Source organism: Saccostrea cucullata, unplaced genomic scaffold (assembly GCF_032062105.1).
Source record: "Saccostrea cucullata isolate Sc308-1 unplaced genomic scaffold, CSIRO_AGI_Scuc_v1 ctg99, whole genome shotgun sequence".
NCBI classification, from domain to species: Eukaryota; Metazoa; Mollusca; class Bivalvia; order Ostreida; family Ostreidae; genus Saccostrea; species Saccostrea cuccullata.
The window spans coordinates 695,688-713,232 of NW_026939269.1; the positions used below are offsets into that span (position 1 = coordinate 695,688).

The window sequence follows — 17,545 nt, forward strand, 5'->3', positions numbered from 1 at the left end:
CGGGATGTCGACATTCGCCTACCGTCTGTTACGCTTTGGGGTAAACCCACCTCTTATCCGAAACTTCCCCTATACCAATGAATAAAACTGAAATACTCAGTAATGCCATTGTGCACCTCCTATTTCACTTTTCGATTCGGCTTGCATTTTTTGGGTTTCCCATAGCAAAAATATGGACATTGTCATTTTTTCTGTAATACTAAAGGGTATTCATCTTTTATCCGCAACTCCTCCTATACCACTGAATATAATTAAATGAGACTATCACATATTCTTTCGTAGTAGGAAAGAGAAATGCACAAGGAAAACCTATGGCTGGACCAGGAATCGAACCCGGGACCCCTATATTACTAGTCAGGTGCTCTAACCACTGAGCTATCCAGGCCGATATCCACAGTCCGTAAAGCCCGAACTTCTACATTCCTCCCTCCTTAAACAGTCTTAAACCTCGAAGACACAAGTTCTAGGACCCTGTTAGGAATTACTAATTTACACATACACTGTAACCTGAAGAAGGCCCTCCACACTGGCCACCAAATGTAGTAGGAAAGGAGAAATGCACAAGGAAAACCTATGGCTGGACTGGGAATCAAACCCGGGACCCCTGTATCACTAGTCAGGTGCTCTAACCACTGAGCTATCCAGGCCGATATCCACGGTCTGTAAAGCCCGAACTTCTACACTTTATTACATAATGCCATCGCGCACCTCCTATTTAACTTTTTAGATCAGACACTTATTTTGGGTCTCCCAGAGTGGCGGGGGGGGGGGGGGGGGGGGGTTCATTTAGTGAGCTGAGTGCTCAAAGTACTAGTTTTAAATTCTGTATACGTATTAAATAAACATCTAAACACTTGAATACTAAGGCACAACAATTCCTAAAATGAACTTAACATAGTTTAACAGTGGATAAAACATTTTTTATTGTAAACTATAGTTTACGAACTCAGAACAAAACAAATTATCATTTGAAAACCACTTTCAAAGTAATTTTTATAAATTTCTGATCTTGACCTTTTGATTGAAATTTGAGAAATATCTAGACTCAGAGTTGGGAGATTGTCTTCTCCTTGTATACCTCAATTAAAATAATGATTTTTGGTGAAAAATTTTCATGGAAAATGTCATGAAATTTCTTGCATGTGAATAAAACTTGCTTTCCTGTGTGTATCAAAAATAAAAAACTACTGATCTGCAGTCTTCTTTATTTTTTAATTTTTCATTACACAATAAAAATTGACAAGTTGATCAGTTTTTTTCTCCAAAACAATCTTTCAATTGTATTTTATCTTTTTTTATCTAAAGAGTTCTAAAATTAAGAGGTGAGGTGGAGAATACGTTTGACGATTTACAGGACTGCCCTCTATGTTTGCTCCGTTTTGCTGTCTTCTTCCTGGACTGATTCCTGAGGCTCGGCATCAGGATCCGGTTGGATTTCCGCATCCTCTGACTCTTTGAGGTCAAAGTCCAAACCATTGAATGAAAATGATCCAGCGTACCCAATACTGAGCTTATTCTGGAAGTTAGGCATCACCACTACCTTCCAGACTGAGGGGTTATAAGTCACTGAAATAAATAGTATAATATCGTAAATAACTTTTTATTTGCAAGAACTTTATTTTCACCTAATTACGCGAGCCTGTCAACTTGTCAAAATTTAATTCTTGGGAATATTATATAATACTATTTTATATTATGAAGGATGATGTTCAACAGAAACTACAGATAATGAAATACCAAATTACTTAATCGCGAAAATAAAGTGCCGTGAAAATATAGTGATCTATAGTAATTTAACAGCAAGGCAATGATTTCAAAGCAAGCATGGAAATTTTATCTATGAGCCATAAAATGTTTTTGATTTCATCTCATCATGAAAGTAAATCCTATGAAAAATCCTTTTCAATATTAAGCAGTACTTGCAAACACAAGAATATAAAAAGACCTTTGCACTGACTCCAAACTCATGTGACCTTATCATTAAGCTAAAAAAAATCTGTGGGAATTGTATCAAAATGGTTGTGTAATGTTCTGTTATGGTCCATCTTGAGAACACGAGACTGAAATGTCTTTAGTTAACAATACTGTCAAATCTGTTCCAGAATCTGACACTATTTTTTAAAAACCTTTTAATACATCTATTAGAATGCTTCCTCAATGCACAGGTCCCATGCACAGAATTCAGTTAAGGCCAAAAATAAAAATAGTCTTGTTTCCTGCTACCCGACCTACCCTATTTTTTTGCAGCCGACCCTTAAGTTTTTTTTAGTTTTGGGAAAAAAGATCAGGAATTTTTGGAATTTCATGTTCGAAAACTGAAAAAAATAATATTCAAGTGGTACGTATTTCATAAAATTCTATGTTTTAAATAAGGACTTTCTTAAAGTACCACTTGAGTTGTGCATCAAAAGACATGAAATTCAATTTTAAAAGGCAATATTGACATATGGCATGTTTAATTTGATCTTGTATTAGAACATATCTAAAGAAACACCGCCAGAAAAAAATAAAATAAAAAATAAAAATAAAATAATTTCCCTACCTACCTACCCCATTTTTTTCTGGCTGGTAGCAGGAAACAAGACTATTATTTTTTTTGGCCTAAACTTATGACTTGCAGCTTATATTTTCCCTATAACAAGTCTTCTAGGATTATTTGTACACTTACAAATGTCTCCTTCCTTTAGAACAGTTTGCATGGGGTTACATACATCTCTACAATGTTTCAGAGGGGTGACAATGACTTTGTGATTTCCTGAGGCTTGGATATAATATCCCATCTGTAGCGGCAACACAACCTATAAATCAGTCAAATAAAATTTTAACTTAATTAAACTTAAATGACAGTGAAAAAGATTTTTCCTCCTACTAACATTTATAAAATTTTGAATAATCACATACTTAATGATCTTTTACTCCTTCTCAGTTTTGTATTAAATGCCATAACAAAGGTAAAAATATGGTAAATTCATATCCTAAATTGTAAACATATAATTCTGTTTCGATGTTATTTTAAAATTTTATATGAAGGTATGATAGAATATACTAAATAAACAATCAGCTTCACCAATCTATGCAAAATTACATTCTTTAAGCATGTTAAGACATGTATTGATTGTAGATGAGCAGAGAAATTGTTGACTTCACTCACCAGTTCATAATGATCTGATTTATGTCCATCGATGAAGATAACTCTTTCTAGTGCCACTTCACTCTCTGGTGGAATAAAAGTCGGCCGGGGGAACAACTTCCTGATCACCTGACTGCCAGCCATGTTTCTTGTCACCCTATAAAACAAATGCTCTAAACGTCACTTTTGTCAGGGGTTAATAGGGTGCAAATTTGAGGTATTCCCAACACAACATTCTCTATAATGTTCTAAAAGAAATCAAATAACTATAAATTCAATGCTATGATGGGAGTTTTTAATAACAGTCAAACCTTGATATCTAAACTTCAGTGGACTAGGATATCTAAGGATTCAAGATATCAAATGTAAAATACTTCAGGAATAGATGACTTCTTATCACTTTAACCACTTCTTCTTGATTTAGATTTCTAATATTACTCTTATAATACCTAATATTACTAATATCTAATATCACTCTAATAATACCTAATATTACTGATATCTAGTATTGCTCTTATGATATCTAATATCACTCTAATAATACCTAATATTACTGATATCTAATATTACTCTTATGATATCTAATATTACTGATATCTAATATCACTCTAATCATTTCTAATATTACTGATATCTAATATCACTCTAATAACATGTCTCACCAGTGTATAGTTGTTCCGTCCTTCATTAAGGTGTTCTCATCTACTTCATCACCAAAGAGTTCCTGTATGGATCTCATTCCTGGGACACTGGACCTGAAGAAGGCTGCATTGTCCAGGACTACATTGTTCTGTCTGTACAAACCTCGCAGATCCTCAAAGTTCACTACATTTGCTAGATTCTGTAATTACGACATTTGTTCTATTAAAAATACTCTCCTGTCAGAATTTTGATCAATTTTTCTTAATCTTTAACAAATTTTCAGGTTGATTCATTTATGTGAAATTAAATTATTTCCAAAATAGATACCCGGTACCTTAAAAACAATAGGTCTAGCTTCTCTCATAAATTCATCAATTAAGTCATGGTTTTTTGTATCGTTTAGACTTTCAATATTCTTTATGTTTTCACACCAGTTGCATTCCAATGTTGGCTCTTCATACCATGGATTTTCAACAAGGCACTCTGCATCATATAGACCTAGACCAAAATAATTGTAACATAAACATTCATCTTTAAATATTAATATGCTGTCAAGTGTCAAATGAAATATGTTACAATAATGATTACTCTTTATATTTAAGGGAAATGTTGACTAGGTTGACATATTTTATGTCTCAAATAAAGCTACAATTAATTTTTTTCTTTTGTTTTGAATAATGGAATCAGCTGATTGTTCAAATGCAGTTTTGCCTTTTGGCAGGAAAAAAAAACCCATCCGAGGGTAATTTGAATGGGTCTGTCGGGTTACAGGAAACAAACATAATTTTTTTTAGGCATTATAACTTTAATCAATTTCTGAGGCAACATGGCATTCCAGGGAGTTCAAAATTTTTTTTAAAAATACTTTTAATTAAAATATTTTTTCCTCTCAAAACTACTAGTCAGACGGACTATCCAAGGGTAACAATTAGCTAGTCCGCCCCATAAACTTAAGTCCCAGATCTCAGACCACTGTATTTTTAAACCCCTGGACCCCCATATACAATTCAACTTCAGTCTCTTGAACACTGATTTTTTTGATTCCATGGTTATTTTAAGGATTACGGAAGTCCCAACTCCTTATATCTTTTACCCTGGATATCTCAAATTCTCCGATATCTTGATGTTCTACCACAGTCCCATTGAATTTGATAGGTGGATTTTCCCATCATTGAAATGGGAATAAATTGACAGTTGTCTCCTTATTTAAAGCCCCGTCATTGATATATCAAAATGAGTTAATCGCCTAAACAATCTTTTTATCACAATTTCATGGATAAAATTTGAGAATTGTTATTGTTCATAACAGATTTGAGATATCGAGGATTGACTGTACGTCCCTGTTGTGAAAACCCTAAAAGCCTAATATCTTAAATTATTATTATGAAAATATTAGCCCCTTCATCATGTTCATGATAACTGCGGTACTACACTTTTGCAGGGCAAAATAATAACATTTGGTGCAGTTTTTGTTGACAGATAACTAAATGATGAATATTAAACAATCACTTTTACGTCATATTTCACCAAACCATATTATTTTGCACTGCAAAAGAGCAGTACCACACTGTCTATTGTCGATTTTCACTACCCAAATGATGTTTTATGCCCAATGGGCCCTAATTTGGCAATAAATTCTATTATATTCTTATCTTCCAAAATGATTTTTAAACATCTTTAAAAATAGAATTTTTTATCTTGGAAAATTTCCACTTTCAACTCACTTGTTATGTTGAAATAGCGGTGGAGAGGGAGAGTTGCGAGTCGTATTGTTCTGAAAATTGTATAACCGTATGGTTGAAGCTTTCCGGACATGTAATGTTCAGCAGAAGGGAACACAACAAATAAGAGAGACGATCCTGCGAAAAGAATCAACACGCCCAAAATCAAACAGGATACAACCACGGGGGTGTAACCAATGCATCGCCAGATTCGTCTTGCTGTAGACTTTCGAGGTGGGGATACAATGACATTTTCATTTTCTCTAAGGACTCTTTCAATACAATCTGACATTTCATCGTCTGTCATTCCCCATTCTCGTCCCAATTGATGTAATTCAGCAACATTTTGCTGAAGCTGTTCCACGTATTCTAGCGAAGCCGGATCCATTTTTATTTATGAAATGCCCCTTGAATTATATTCTAATAGTCATTTTATGATAATTTATGATAAATTTTATTAACGAAACTGTGTATTTTGAACACAAACGTAAAAAAAATGCGTTTAATTCGCTCAAATATTGTGGCCTCTAAGAGCGATAACTCTTGCAACATTGTCTCTCTCTCTCTTTCTCTCTCTCTCCCGCTCTCCTTTATTTTGTGTTTTACATCTCATATAATTATTTTCAATTTTTTTAAAAAAAAAGATAATTGGTAAATACTTTCAATTATATGCTATAAAAAATATACGGATAAATTTTCTTTTTATTTTGCTAAACATTTTCCCTATTTATTTAAAAAAGACAGGAATATAAGCCTACATTTCACCCATCATCTTAAAATAGTGACAGCTTTTCGGATTTCTCTAGAGTTTTCATCTAACAATAGGAACAAATATGAGACATTCCGAAATCAGGATATATTCGATAACTTTATTATTAATTTGTAAAAAGAAAGCCAAAAACTATCTCCAATGTCTTAGTGTAAAATCGTTCCGTTTAAGCATATAAACATTTTCCCTATTTATTTAAAAAAGACAGGAATATAAGGATTTCTCTAGAGTTTTCAAAGGATATATTCGATAACTTTATTATTAATTTGTAAAAAAAATGAATTACGAAAAAAAAATGAATTACGAAAAAAATCACGGAGGAAACACTTTAAAACATTTTTTTCATAATTTCTGAGGGAGTAACGAACGACAACTCTGCACGAGAGAGAAAATCCTCAAAAGTTTATCGCTTACTTTTGTTTCCTTTTTGTATAAACAAGCATGGCGGCTGTAGGACAGGAAGCGATTGAAAAATAAACATGGTTTTTACCTTATTATTCGGGCAATCTTGGAGGTAAGATGGATTACAAAGTTCTTTGTAAATTATAAGAGTTTATTGTGCAATGGCATACGTAAATGATGTGTTTTATGACAACACAGGCTGGTGATGTGAACCAAAAGCTGAAGTGCATCCTCACATCCGTTCATAATTTTGTTAAAATCAATAAATTTATTATCGTGGTGCAATATTTTGTTCATTCGATGTTGATTTGTGCAATATGCTAGTTTGAAAATATATACAAGCTGATAGCTTACTTTAAGCTTGTAGTAGATGATATCACTTTGTTAAACCTCAATGGTTGTGGACAATTAATTGCAGGTTACCGCGGTATAGCGGCCGCGAACTGTTACTATAAATAGATGATCGCCTGAAACTCGATATGAGCGTATGTTAGACAGTAAATTTGATGTGCTTTGTTTGGATTTAACTCATGGTTCTCACGGGTGATTGCAGGCAGCTATAAAGGAATTTAAAGTTCATTTTGATAAAATAATTAATTCAAGGATATAATACTGATACATCTTGAAGTTCAGTTTGTGGAAGAATATGATTGTTTATGAGGTTTATATTCTTGTTGCAAATTTGCATTAAATTCATACCAGAAAATGGTATCTATTATCCTTCATAAAATATGATTTTATTCACTCCCCTGCATATTATTTATTTTGATTGACATAAAAGGAGTATCATATTAACATTTTGATATTTTACAGGTAAATATGCAAAAATGAGTGCCGATGATGCAGCACTCCAGTTTCCTCTGCACTTAAGCACAGAGGATGAGGAGTTTGTAATCGAAAAAGACGGTGATGATGTCACGAGTCCATCAGCACCGCAGTTTGATGGTGAGTCTGTTAGTGTATACCGAGACTGTTGCCCATTTTACCTATCTTCAGTAAATGAATGTTGGTAATGAAATTTATTCTTATTTTTTAAAAAAATTTTGTTGGACAGTAAGTCTTTCGAAGTAGCATTTAAAACGCTGGTAATTATTATCGAACTCTAATAGAACAATTTTTATACGATTGTTAGGCATTTCTTACTAATATTTTAATATTTTTTAATACAAAATTTATTGGTGTTTTTCCCCGATTCAAATGATACATTTAATATTATTTTACATGGAAAATAGAATCACTCTTTGCTTTTATTAGATAAAAAAATATTAAATGCTGCTAATTTTTATTCCCCCCTATTTTGTATCAATAATAATAGCTACTATATGGATGTAAAAATAGAAAAAGTCATGAAGTTGATTTGTAATTAATTTAAAAATGAAAATATGTATATTCTTCGTCATATAAATCTTTTGCAATGGTAATTTAGTCATATAAATACATAATATTTTTAACTTGAAAACAAACAAGAAATTCTTATGGTTATCAATATATATTAAATAAAAATCTATTAGATCAGTAGAGTTATAATAAGTGATGTTCTAAAATGCAATCCCCCTCAGGTGGTGCATGAATAGTAAAACTGTTATAGCTAAATTAAAAAAAATTAATAGTATGAAATAATTTATTTGCCAGCTTGCAATTCTGATTTTTTTCACCTCATAATTAATGTATTTTAATTAATCCAACAGGAAACAAATAATTATTTCGAAATAAAGTCATATGATTAATTAATTGGGCCATAGTCCTATCAGTAGTGTTATGTGTAATCCCTAGGACATTTTAACCTTGTAACAAAATGCTGGAGGCAAAATGTTGACAGTCATATGATGTTTGTATTTACACTTCATAAATCAACATTTGCAGCAAAAACAACCAGAATCCATTGTCAATCCTGTTTATGTTTATGACACAACTTATTTATGTACTGGACTGCTGGTACTTACTCTATAGTTGAAGATATATAGGAAATTAAATGTACCTAGGACAAATACGAGGGAAAATACACTTGTAACAGATAATTAGACGTTCATCATAGCCCAATTCTTCATTAACCCCTGAACCAGAAATGTATTAAATTTGTAAATTGGTAACTTTTTTTTATAAATGCATAATCAACATCTCTGATTTATCAAAAATTAGAAAGGCAGCATTTTTATCAAAATGAACAAAATAACTAAAAAAAATTCTCCTGTTTCATAAAAAAAAATATTTCTATTTGAAAGAATTGTAATATTGACATTTCTGATTTTAGATCAAGGATTTTTAACCAGTGAGGATCAACTAGGAGGTGTACGTTTGAAGAGGCGTCGTCGCTGTGGACAGTGTGGACCATGTCAGGTCAAGGAAAACTGCAACAAGTGTCACTACTGTGTTCGCAAGGATGTTCTAAAACAGACCTGTGTGTATCGAAAATGTGTATACCTCAGATCAAAGCCCAAGCCTTATTCCAGGCAGCCAAAGGAGGTCATTCCTCTTAACCAGAGACCTCTGATAAATTCCCCACCCTCTGACACTCCCCGCCCCACCTCTCAGCAGGTCACCACCCCGTTATTCCCCGACAACAATGGACTTGCAAAAACGCTGATGCCAAATAACACAGTATCTTCACCTCCATTGCCTTTTCCATTCGGTTTGCCACCAGTACCTACACAAACTGAATCAAAATTCAAACCACCTTCAACGGTGGCTCCAGATATTTTCAGCAATACAAATGAGCTAAAGAGTCCAAATTCAATTTCTTCTTTACCAGGGCCTATGAACAACCATCAGTCATCACTACTACCAAGTCTCACCAATAATTCAATTTGTGCACCATTGTCAGATTTCAGCAGCTCTTCATTTCCACGACCCCCACTTCATGTTCCTTTGCCTCACTCCATTAGAGAATCTCCTTCACTTATGCATTATCCAGGTTACGTCAGACCTATGGTCAATGAACCGCGTCCAGAAGTGCAGTCACCGTGTATGTACTCACCCCCATCCCTTCGTCCACCCCTTCCTAGTTCCGTGTCACCAATGAATATGTCATTTGATCGTAATCCAGTGGGATATTTGGACAGACCTCCAAATGGACCTACTTACTTTCCCAACAGCTCAGACTTGTACAGACCGTTTACATCGATACCTTCAGCGACACCAGGTTATCCATATTCTACACAGTCCAGATTCTCTCATACCCCAGCTGCATATCCCAGTGCTCCTTCCTTACCAGGGTACTCAGGTCTTGGAATGCACCCACCTTTACATCCGTCTGCTATGCCGGGCAATGGGCCACATTATGGAGCATTTCAGACACCTTCCTTTCCCTCCAACCAGTCTATCGGGTGTCCAAAAAACGGGCAGTGCCCTCCTGCATCCCAGATTTTGGATACCCAACTGATGCAGGAGAGGTATGGGTCTACCCCCAATTCCAAGGACAATGTCAGTTCTAAGAGTGATGAAAAGACCAAGGATTCTCACAAAAATCAGAAGGCTGATGAAATGGAATTGGCTGAACGCACAAGAAACATTTTTAATCTGGCCGACCGGAGAAGACAAAATGTATCGTCTTCAGACTACTGGGACTTTTTGTCTAGGAAAGACAGACATAAAATTGCTCTTCCAGCAGCACCAGGTTACTGTGCTAATATGCCGTGGGACATGTTCAATATTTACAACTGGAGCAGACGGCCAGCCTCAGTTCTGAGTGACGATGCAAGTCATGCAAGTGCAACTTCATCCGAGTTTGAATGTGACATAATAGGTATTGATGATTTACAAATCAATGCCATGATTCGCTCCGACGGATGTAACAGCATTGAGATTGAGTTTGACGGCCGAGCATCAGAAACCTCGGGACTTAGCGGTAAAGCAGGGGACCAAGGATCTAGTCAGGAAAGCGAGCACCGAGCCGAGTGCTTGACACCTGTCAAAAAGAAAAAGGTGTTCATTGAGGGCTCGGTCCATCTGAGACAAGATCTGGGGGAGGAAGGAATCATCCAGCTAGAACTCCCAGGCAATAAAGTGACTATAGAAGAGTCCTATCTCGATGATGAATTGGCATCTTATTCATGTGACATAGATGGTTTACTCGAGTTTATTAGAAAAGAGCCAGATTTAGAATATTTAAACTGAATATATTTAGAATTCATTTGTTCTCTCATCAAACAGTAAATTATGCTGCTGAAATCTGAGTAACCTGGAAATTCAAACCGACAAATTTTTAAAAGACATATTTTTCTACCTTTGTTGTACTTGAAAAATGCTTTATTTTTGCATTGTACATTTTTTTCATTTGTAACTTTTTTCCATGGTTATTTCATCTTATTATTTGTATATTTCTTGAAAAAGCAAGACAAAGTAAATTTGACAAAAGTGTGATGCATTATTGTTTGCTTTTGTTTTTATCCTGCTTTTAAAGATATAAATTACCAGTACAGATTGTAAGAGATTTTTATTATTTATTTTTTGCTTGTTCAGAAATTTAATAATTGAAAATTGTTTTGTTTATAAAACACATTGTATTTGTTTAATTGAGACTTTCTATAGACATGGATATTTGAATGCTATTAAATCAGGACATCTATGCATGTAGGTGTCCTAGTACAAGTCTATGTACTGTTCTTGCATAGGATTGTTTTTCTCAGTTCGTGATTGTTTTTATTATGATTATTACATCAAAATGCAGATTGGCAAATCCGCAATATTTCTCACTATGTAGTAAAGTACAGTTCTTGCAGAGAAGAAACTGTTTTTCTCAGTTTGTTAGTATTTTTGTTATGATAATTAGGATAAATGCAGATTGCCATTATTTCCAAGTTATTCATATTGTGAAAAAAAGTTAGATCCTACACATGCAAAGGAAATGATATTCATCTAATTTCATGTGATGTAGTTCAATATTTATATACATCAAGACCTACAGATAAAAAAAATTAATTTTTTAAAGAAATAAGGTAACAATTTTGTTTAATATTGGACTAGTTATACAGCAAATGGCTTGTTTCTGTTCTACGTAGACGGTGCTTTTTGGTCAACTACTATTTACTATAACAAACTCTACCTCATGTGTTCTCTATATCAAGACCTATAGATCAATGTTTCTTGTTGTGGCATATGTATATTAACTGGGAATTATAACTTTGTGTAAGACGGAGCAGATCTAAAGCTGTAGATTGTTTTCCCTTCCATGTTCTAGAGGGAAAATATTGTTAAAGTGTAAAATGTTTGAGTTTACAATTTATGTGTATTTGAATGTTGTGGTGTATAATTTCTACAAAATAATATTGATGAAAGGGCATTCACTTACATATATTGTTATGTGATGATTACTAGTTTGAACAAATACATTTAAATCAGTATGATAGATACCTGCATGGATAGTTTATAATTTATAATAAATCAATTTATTGTAGGTGGGACAAATAGATTACTTTTTTTGAAAGATCCTTGTATTAAATTTTTTAAAAAATATAAATGAATTACTACATTTCTTACAAACTAAGAAAATAAAATCAGATTTAATGCATCTATTTAGTGATGTCCACTTCTAAAACAAATGTGCCCTCCATGTGTAAATAAAATATATTTTAATCTAGTCCTTAATATACAAATGTAGGTTGTGACAGTTTATATACCAATAGTCATTTTGCAGCATAAAACTTGTTCTAAATTTATCTGCTGAAAACATAGGGATTTGCATGTTGAAAATGTTTGCCTTCATTTTAGTTTCTAGCTTGTAAATTAAGTATTGGTTTAAAATTAAATCCAAGTTTGGAGAATCATAGGGCCTTCTCTTCATACATTATATTGTTGTTTTGTTTATAGCGTCATGTTGCAATTCATGAAATTTACACAATATGTTGCTAGTGAATTCACTGCAACATCATGTGCAATGCATGTACTTTTTACCCATTTTAGGGTGTTGTAATTAATTTATATAAAAAATAAATACATGAATTCAATTCTTCATTAATTTATTTCTTGTACTGGAGGGAAAAAAAGCATTAACAAGAGAAAACAATATCTAGTCCATTCGACCAGCAAAGAGCATACATGATGTACAAGCATATATCCACCTTACTGTACATTAAATCATCTGTCCTTTATGATGCGTTTGTTGAAAAAATGATTATGTTGTATGTTCTAAAGATAAAAAATATCCATGTTGTATGTTCTAAAGATAAAAAATATCCATTTACATGAAAAAGTAATTAAAAAAAGAGCCTTTTTGCTCACCTGAGCACATTTGGAGAAAAGCAAAGAGTTCAGTTTAAATACTGGTAAATAATTGGCCCCACCCAACCCTAGGATAGACACAACAATTTTCATTGATAATCTCTGATATATTTAATACTTTATTAAGGATGTATAATTTTATTGGTATACCAGTGTATCATGATTTTTTAATTGTGTGATATATATATCATGATACAGAAAATCACTGGTATTTAGGTAAACAAACAAATTCTAAAAATTATTCATTTATTTGTTCGAAGTTCCAAATTACAATTACAGGAAGTTTTAATAAAATGTTGAAAACTGTAAAAGAAAGGCACCCTAGCATCCAAACATCAGCTCAGGTGACAATAAGATAATGCCCATATATAAGATCTGAACAGCCCTTTTCAAGAAATATTTACATGGTATCTTTGGGAACATGATAATCAGTAACTCGCTCCATCTGTGGATTTCAATAAAGGCAGATTGATATTCATGACTGAAAATGTATTTGTGGATAGAGAGAGCACAATTTGTGGTGTATCACAATTCCAAAAGACAGGCATGTAAAGATAAAGTTCTCCTTCCTATGTTGTCTGTATCTCAGATGATGAGAACTAAGATCATGAAAATACGACTTTTTAAAGAACCAAATTTTATAAAGCTGCAACCTGGAGCAAAAGATTTCTAGTATTAAATAAAGATGGGACTTCATGCATACAACAATAAAGAAAAGGAGAAGGATAAAAAACAACACTACAGGCACAGTACACATGTATGGCACATGAACTTAACATAACAAAAACATAAAATTTCAAGCCAGTTGTAACATAAATATAATGCTCTAAATGAGATTACTTCATTTTATGTACATTAAAACAAGATTAAGAAGAATTGCTTTACAGTAAGCATTTCATAATGAAGGCAAGAATCACATACAGAAAAGGAGAAATACACACAAAAAGATACATTTCATATCACAAGTAATGCTGAATCCAGTAAAATTGAAAAATCTCAAATCATATCAATCCTTTTTGAACTTTTGAAATGCAAATGCAATAGTAAGATTTTAACATGATTTTCAAAAGAATCCTTTTGTCTACAATTAGGAAAACTAAATAAATATGAATCTATACCCTGCACCTATTTAAACTTTAAATGTACAGATTCATAATGCTAAGGAATTGAAATTTTCACTTTGCTAAAATGAAATTTATATCATATGACATTTGGCTGATGTGTTACTACTGTAAAAGAAAAGGAGAAAATATATGACTGGACAGGTAATCCAACCCAGCCCCCCATCATTACCAGTCAGGTGCTCAGTGAGCTATCCCAGCTGCTACCCAAGGTCTAAACCATTACACTTCATTAGCACCATATTCTGATTCATACAGACACATAGACAAGTGTAATACATTACTGATTCATTCTGCAATATTTTGATTATGAGTTACATGTATAACCTTTCAATAAATCTTCATTCACAAATATAAAATGAATTTTTCTTTCAAAAGAAAGTAGGAAGAAGTGAAATTCTATAAACAGATGTACAAAAAAAAATTCACCCTACAAATGTCATACACACCACACTTCATCTGAATTAATGGAGATACCATGCAGATAGAACACTCTTGCAATCTCATACATCAACATTCACTCTGTGATAAGAAATGATTCAGATACACATTTAAAAAGTCCAACATGTCTTTGATGTTAAATCTCTCAGAACAGAATAAGACTGAAGACGTTAGCCATCACCGCTGTTCCTGTGACAGTTATAACAAAGGAGAAGCCCTCGGGTTGACCAATCAGCCGTCGGATGTACTGGACACAATATCCAATCCAAGTCAAAGTCTTCTTGTCCTTCTTTGTACTCTACAATAACAATATTATATGATATATATTTTGGTGTAAAACTGAGTTCTGTGTTTTTCATGCACACTCTTAAATTCTACTAAAAATATGGCATTGTGATGTTCGTTTAAAAATTCTATAACATACTTGATTCATGCATGGATACTTCAACATCAAAATTTCTTTCATTCTTTGTAGGTTTACTAAAGGTCATATTCATGAACTCTAATTAACTGGATAAGTAATTCAACTAAACCAAACTGAATTCCCATTTGGGCAAGTATGGGTTCAGCAAACTCACCCAAAAGAAAGCATCAAGGAGAGAAATTTATGCTAGACAGACATGTACACAGTGACTATAGATAATCTCAGTTAGAAAAGCTAACACAAGTTTAAACTACAATACTATACTACATGTATATGATAAAATCTGATCAAATAGGTCCCCTGGGGTGAATAACATGTTCTATTCCAGTGAGATTTTTTAGATTGTGCTGGTACTTTTCAAAATATACATGGTTAGATAAGAAGAATCATGGTATACCCTTGCTCTGACGTGAATATACACTATCATGTTAATATACACTAGTTCAGTTACTGGCATATGCACGGATAAATAGGAAGTTGACAGCAGATTCATAAAAAAGATAAATCCCACAATATGGCATGCCTCAGCAAAGAATGTGCTAAAATTTCAAGCATCTGCAATGAGTACTGGTAGTTGCTGAGAAAACTACGACCAAAAATTTGTTACGGACAGACACACAAGGGTAAAACAGTATAACCCCTCTCCTTCAGAGTGGGGGTATAAATATACAAATATGTAAAAGAATATTGTCAAGATATGCACCTTTAACATTCCACTTCTCTTGAGGTAATCTATCAGCGAAGTATTATCTTTTTCCAACGCTGGGAAATATTCACTCTTCTCCTCTCGAACCCACCAGTTTTTCTTTGAGTACCTAACATAATAAAAATATATTTGCTGCACAAGATTTTTATTACTCCCACAAAATAAAACTTTTGTGAAAACAGCTTGCTTTCATCCATTATTTTTTCATCTACTGGTAATTAACTTTGGATTTATCAATTTTATTGCAAAAAACATTTTTTAATTTGTAACCTTTCAGAAACCTACACAGACTTCTAAAAGAGCACATTATATTCCTTCTGAAAGTGAAAGTATCAATAATTTAAATCAAGTAGACAACTAAATAAAGATAAATAAAAACTTTTGTCCTATACCCTTTATCTTTGGGTGTCTGTCCTGTAAAGTGATAGTGGTACAGCTTAGCCCTGATAAACTTGGGGGGCTTCTGGGGGAAAGGATTGTGTTGTACCAGATCTAGAACCTCCTGCTGCCCGATCAGAAGTTTGTAGATGAGGTGAACAAACCAGGTGTTGTGTTGATAGCTGCCCAGGGCGGCAAACCACATCTGCCAGTCCAGACGAGGCTGGTGAGGGGCTGTAACAGGATCACAGCATTATAACACACGGAGGGTAGAATACCAGTAATGTAAGGCTGTCAGTGATGGAGACACCTCTACTAACAAGGGACCTTACAACAACTAGCTTGCCTTGAATGTTCTAGCATGTTATATTTCAGTTTTTTTGTTGTCTGTCATCTGATTTGCTAACTTGACTGTCTCTATGCCAATATGGTGATGTCAATGAATTGAAGTGACATAACAATTACACTGCAACTGCTCAATATAACCACCTCAAAGCTGATGTAGTGTATGACTGTATTAGCCTGGGGAAAGAGGGTGGGTTTTCAGTGGGGTGAGGTGCGGTGTTGTTGATTCTTATTGGAAGAGAGTGGGTTGTGTGGTATCAACATCTAATTTATTTGCTTTAAAATTAGCAGTAACTTATTTAGAAAGAATTTTCATTATGAGATTTTCAAAAGTTCCCAAAATGACAGGTAATCAAAATATGGAATTTTAAAACTTTATATTTAGCATTAAATTTTAAAACTTTTTTTTTTTACAGTAAAAAGAAATTGCTCAACTTTTGTACATTCATTTTTGCTTCTTTTTTGATGCTCTTCTAGCAGGCTCCTTGCCATAAACAAAACAATGGCTTACACTGAAAATTCATTGTAAAAGAACATGTTAGGATTTTTTTTTTTGAACAAAATAAAAGGAGAAATTAAAACAGACATGTTTCCTGGTTGCCACATTCAAAAAACAAATATGCAAAAGCGACCCTTTTCTAAATAATTATGCTTGGACTGTAAGCTATATAACAGAGACCTAAACATTTTCTCTGGCAATAACAACCACGGGCACTGAAAATTCATTGTAAAAGAACATGATAGGATGTTAGAGACTTGCCTACGATAGGAGGAGCTCTAGATATGTTTCCTGGTTTATAGTAAAACTCATACTCCTTCCAGCCCGAGTCCACACTGTTACTGCCCTCGATAATGACCTCTGGACGACCTCCTACTCCGGTCATTCTGTAAAACCATCAGCAAGAATTACATCACCTTATTCTGAGAAAACTACACACACCTAACCAGAATATTTGTTATGTACATGCAAGACAAAGAATATTTCATTAAGCTGGGCTTAGAGAAGCTCTGCCCAACAGAAAGGGACAAGGGTAATATTCTGTACATATTGATTAATGATTTGATTTGGATTTTTTCCCCTGTTTTGACTTAACCCTATTAGGCCCCAAAAATTTGAATTTACAGTAAGAACAGATGCTTCCTTGTAAGATTCATGATTTCTGATATCCAGTGGTTCTTGAAAAGTAGTTTAAATTTTCATAAATTCTTAATTATCTCCCCTTGGAAGAGGGCTCAACACAAAGTTTTTT

At 33.6% G+C, this 17,545-nt stretch overlaps 3 protein-coding genes across 4 annotated transcripts in view; 1 reads left to right on the forward strand and 2 right to left on the reverse strand.

Moving 5' to 3' along the window:
• Positions 1 to 1,188: 1,188 nt before the first annotated feature.
• On the reverse strand, positions 1,189 to 5,893 carry LOC134252697 (uncharacterized). Its single transcript, XM_062735198.1, has 6 exons — positions 5,497 to 5,893; positions 4,107 to 4,270; positions 3,793 to 3,971; positions 3,152 to 3,287; positions 2,669 to 2,798; positions 1,189 to 1,566 (listed from the first exon to the last, which is right to left on the reverse strand). Exons 1-6 carry the CDS (start codon positions 5,879 to 5,881, stop codon positions 1,364 to 1,366), a joined length of 1,197 nt encoding a protein of 398 aa, XP_062591182.1. The 5' UTR covers positions 5,882 to 5,893; the 3' UTR covers positions 1,189 to 1,363.
• Positions 5,894 to 6,631: 738 nt separating this feature from the next.
• Positions 6,632 to 11,530, forward strand: LOC134252709 (uncharacterized). Its single transcript, XM_062735216.1, has 3 exons — positions 6,632 to 6,776; positions 7,478 to 7,609; positions 8,916 to 11,530. The coding sequence occupies exons 2-3, from the start codon at positions 7,492 to 7,494 to the stop codon at positions 10,775 to 10,777; spliced, it is 1,980 nt and encodes a 659-aa protein (XP_062591200.1). The 5' UTR covers positions 6,632 to 6,776; positions 7,478 to 7,491; the 3' UTR covers positions 10,778 to 11,530.
• A 1,071-nt stretch (positions 11,531 to 12,601) lies between these two features.
• Positions 12,602 to 17,545, reverse strand: part of LOC134252710 (lipase maturation factor 2-like) — a 34,116-nt gene continuing 29,172 nt past the window's right edge. For both annotated transcript variants that reach the window (XM_062735218.1, XM_062735217.1), the window contains exons 13-16: positions 17,056 to 17,180; positions 15,965 to 16,184; positions 15,570 to 15,681; positions 12,602 to 14,740 (exon numbers count right to left, since the gene is read on the reverse strand). In XM_062735218.1, the coding sequence (XP_062591202.1) occupies positions 14,588 to 14,740; positions 15,570 to 15,681; positions 15,965 to 16,184; positions 17,056 to 17,180 (610 nt within the window). In that variant the 3' untranslated portion in view covers positions 12,602 to 14,587. The remainder of the gene's footprint in view (positions 14,741 to 15,569; positions 15,682 to 15,964; positions 16,185 to 17,055; positions 17,181 to 17,545) is intronic.